The sequence below is a fragment of the Dipodomys merriami genome, unplaced genomic scaffold (genome assembly GCF_024711535.1).
Source record: "Dipodomys merriami isolate MVZ:Mamm:240054 unplaced genomic scaffold, mDipMer1.0.p SCAF_136, whole genome shotgun sequence".
In the NCBI taxonomy this organism is placed as follows: Eukaryota; Metazoa; Chordata; class Mammalia; order Rodentia; family Heteromyidae; genus Dipodomys; species Dipodomys merriami.
The window spans coordinates 2,957,215-2,961,627 of NW_027202671.1; the positions used below are offsets into that span (position 1 = coordinate 2,957,215).

Below are 4,413 nucleotides of genomic sequence, written 5' to 3' on the forward strand. Positions count from 1 at the left end.
AGTACAGAAGCTAATGATTAGACTCATTTACTATATTAAAACAAGTCCTGCTTGGAGAATTTTGGCTAGATTGTGTTTTACTATGTGAATCACAAAGGATGCCCTTATCTGAGAAGAGTTATGGCCATATCTATGCTTTAAGGGACAGAGGAGGAGAAATGAGACAGAGACACAGAGGAGAGGAGGAGAAATGAGACAGAGACACAGAGGAGCCTTTGCAGAAAGTTGAATGAAAAGATTGCAATAGTTGTCAGAGCTAGGCTGCATGTGAGAAGCACTGTAAACAGGTAGAGGAACCAGAAAGTTCAGCTGGGGCAGCCTAGCCTCTCACTTCTGCTTCCCTGGGAAGTTTATGTTATGGATTGTATAACTGTGGGTGGTATACTTGCTTACTGCTGACAGTAATAAGTGGCAAAATCTTCAGGTTGAAGGCTCCTGATAGTGAGAGAATAATATGTCCCAGATCCACTGCCACTGAACCTGGATGGGACTCCAGGGGCCAACCTTGAAGTGTAATAGATCAGAAGCTTTGGATCTTTCCCTGGTTTCTGCTGATACCAGTTTAAATTGCTAATACCCTGAATGGCTCTGCAGGAGATGGTGACCTTGTCTCCTGGAGATACAGACAGGAAGGGTGGAGACTGGGTCATCTGGATGTCACATCTGACACCTGGAATTTGAAACATAAAAGCAAATACCCAGTTATTCATGTTACTACAGGACTTCCCTGAAGCCCAATCAGCACATGCCATAATGGATAGAGAAATGCTGTCCTTTTTTACCTGGAAGCAAGAGCAGGAGGAGCCCCAGGAGCTGAGCAAGAGCCCTCATGTCCATGCTGGGTGCTGACTGGGACTGACTGCTCAACAGGGTATGAACAGTCTATATGAAGTCATTGTGACAGTGGGCTGTGATCTTGGCATATGCAAAAAAGATGGAAACAGCTACAAGACTAGCTCATGTCAGGAAATCATCACAAGTCTATGGTGCCCAAGTATCTTAGTTTAGAATAGAGAATGTGATTTACCTACACATCACAAGTCATGATCAATCCTCTGTCCTATGAATGTATTTATTGGTGCCTTCAGGGTGAAATCCTGGTTTACTTGAGTGTCTTAATCTCAGTTTTATGTAATGACATGAAAGAGAGGATTAAGGTGAAAATTGAGTGTTTGAAGCTCAGAACATTAGAGAAAATAGTTTCTCATTTAAACTATTCTAATTTCTTTATACATTGCAACATGTGACTGACAGTGCAGAAAATATAAGCTGCTATATTTTTGAGGAACTCATGCTTCAGTCTATTCCAAAACACACATATAAACACAAGATAAAATATGATTACAGGCTAACACCTGTAACCCTAGCTGCTCAGGAGCCTGAGATCTGAGGATCATGGTTCAAAGCCAACCCAGACAGGAAAATCTGTGAGAGTTATCTCGGATAAACCACCAAAAAAATTCCCAGAAGTGGTGCTGTGGCTCATGTGGTAGAGCGCTAGTCTTGAGCCGAAGAGCTGAAGGACATTACCCAGACCTAGAGTTCTAGCCCTACAACCCAAAAAAATATTGGCTTCTCCTTTAGTAGATGTAAGACTGAGTCAAGTTCTTCTTTATTTATGTTAGTTTACTTCATAAGATAGAAAATTATTAAAAGCAAGTATAGTACTGGTTCAAGTTTGACATTTCCTGAGGTTTGATGGATCGAGGGCTGGAGCCAAAGCTTGTTGCTACCAGAAAAGACCAAAGTTACTTCATTATTTGTGACTTGCCACAATGACCATGTACTTTTTTTTCATTGTGTTGTTTGAACTCAGGGCCTGGGCGTTGTCCCTGAGCTTTTCTGCTCAAGGCTTAAGTGCTCTACCATTCTGAACTAGAGCGCACTTCTGTTTTTCAGGTAGTTAATTGGAAATAAGTGTTTCATCAACTTTCTTGTCTCAGCTGGCTTCAAATTGTGATCCTCATATCACAGACTGCTGAGTAGCTAGGATTACTGGCATAAACTACCAGTGCCCAGCTCCCTTATGGATTTTTAATGCCTTATTTTCTCAAATGCCATACTGTGTTAGTGGCTCTTGTTCTCAAAATGGCTGTAGGACATCCATAGTTCCAGTACCAGTTTAACATTCCAGATCAGATTCAAGGTAAATAACTATCAAACTCTATCCCATTAAACACCTGTTCCTTAGTCCTCTTACATCTCTTTCTTATCACATGTGCCCAAATTTCTGTTACTGCCCAGAGATGATAGGGGCTCACCTCTACTTTCTATATCTGCAGATCAGAACTAGTACCCTAAAGTAGCAATGAGAGAAAGGATAGCTGCTGTGAAGGTTGAGAAGCATTGTGAATAATTTAAAATATCTCTTTGTTTCTGCAGTAGTCTAGGTGTAAGAGGGAGGCACAGATATGTTCGGGAAGTAACTGAATTGGTTGGAATAAGCTAAGCATTCAAGATGGCAACTTCTGATTATTTAAATTGGATTGCTAGATGTGGCAACTTTGAAAATGAGGTCTGTTAATTTTAAGATCAATGACTTTCATCCTTTGGAATTTGTAATTGGGTTGAAAAAAGACTAAGAACAGGATGGCAGAGCCCCAGATACTGTGTTCTTATCTCCTTCCTGGGGAGGATGCAGGTACTCTATTCAAGAAAGGATTTGAATTCTGGGGAATCTATGTGACCTGCATATTCAGATCCAGTGAATGGATGTCTAACTGTTGTCCAGCCTTGCCTCTGGGTGTTTGAAGAGCTTGTCTCAACACCTGATTCTTTTCTAATATCTTAAATGACCTTATACATTGTCAAGAGCTTTCTAAAGTCTCTTTGCAATCCCAGTGAAAATTGTAAACATCTATTAACTGTACAGTTCATAAAGAAATTAGGACTGCAGTAGAAATTTATCTTTTAAGGCATTGTTCCATCTAGAACTCAACTTATATCTATTTACAATCTCTGGGGCTCAGAGTGGTGCCTGGTTTATGTTCATGGAGGAAAGGGAAATCTTGAACCATTCCTAACCCAAGTTCATCCTGAATTTTTCCTTATTATGAGAATACAAAATATCAATGTGAAAGTGCATTGCCAGCCCAATTAAGGTACAAGCATGACACCTGTCTAAAAATTAAAAATGGATGGGGATTGGCTGATGTGTAGGAGTCAGGAAGCTTTGACAAAATGAATATGTTCTCCACTTTGTCACTCAATGTATTTAACATACACATCCTGTTATTGTAAGAATCTGCATAGTTTAAAATGAATTTGTTGACTGCTTTTCTGTGTGCATTTGCATTGAAAGCATATTGATAAAAAAAGAATATTGATATAAAATAGACCGTATTTCATAAGCTTTAGATTTATATGAATTACACCTTAAAAAAATTCTAAAACCTATTATAGGTAATTAAGGGCTGTAATGAAATTTTTCCTCACAAGAGTCTGTGCCTTTTATTCTGCTAGATTGATCCATGTCCTGTGGTTTGATGGGTAAGGGGCTGAAACAAAGCTTGTTGCTACCAGAAAAGACCGAAATTACCTCAGTATTTGTGATATGCCCCTATCTCCAGCTAGACTTTTTAATCTTGGACTTAAGACCACATGTTATCAAAGGGCTGTAGTACATCCATGCATACTATGCCTTCCTAACATTGCAGATCAAATTCAGGGCAAATCACTTCCTTTTAACCTCCTTCCCATAAATGCTTGTTCCCTCATCCTAATACATCTCTTTCTTAATCACATGTGCACAATAATTTCTGTTATGGCCCTGAAATGAGAGAGGCTGCTCTCTACTTATTATGCCCATCAGTTCAGATCTGACACCTTCAAGCAATAAAAACACAGGTGTTCTGAAGGTCTAGTACCATTGTGTCCCTGTTTAAATACTGCTTTATTTCCAATTTTGAGGGGGAAGGCACAAGCATTTGTGGTAAATTCCTGAGGAAATCGAATTGAAGGTTTATCTTCAGGATGAGAATAATAGCAAACTTCTAATTATTTAAAGGACACTGTTAGATTCAGCCATTTGGAAAAGGAAGACTGTTAATTTTAAACCAATGACTTTCACTCATAGGAATTTGCAATCAGGATGAAGACAGGATTAAAGAATTGTCTCACTGCCTTAGGGCTCCTTTGCTTTGGCTCTGGCCCTGTGGAGGATGAAGAGACTGTTGAGAAAAGGGTCAGAGTTCTGAGGGATCAATGTGACCTGTAGATTTAAATGCATTAAATATATTTCCAACTGCTATCCAACCTTCCTGCTGGTGTTTGTAGGAACTTGCCTCAGAACCTGATGGTTTTTTGACTAACATTTTAATGGCCTAATAAATTCTCAAGAGCTTTCCAGAGAAACCCTCTTTGAAATCCCAGTGATGTTTGTAAACATCCAGGGGCTGTGTAGTGCATAAGGTA

General features: G+C 39.5%; 1 gene segment (V, D, J or C); it reads right to left on the reverse strand.

The window, feature by feature from the left end:
- Positions 1-389: 389 nt before the first annotated feature.
- On the reverse strand, positions 390-837 carry LOC138825179 (immunoglobulin kappa variable 1-9-like). The segment is given in 2 exon segments: positions 390-670; positions 783-837. Coding segments are annotated over 2 exon segments (336 nt in total).
- Between the last annotated feature and the right edge of the window lie 3,576 nt (positions 838-4,413).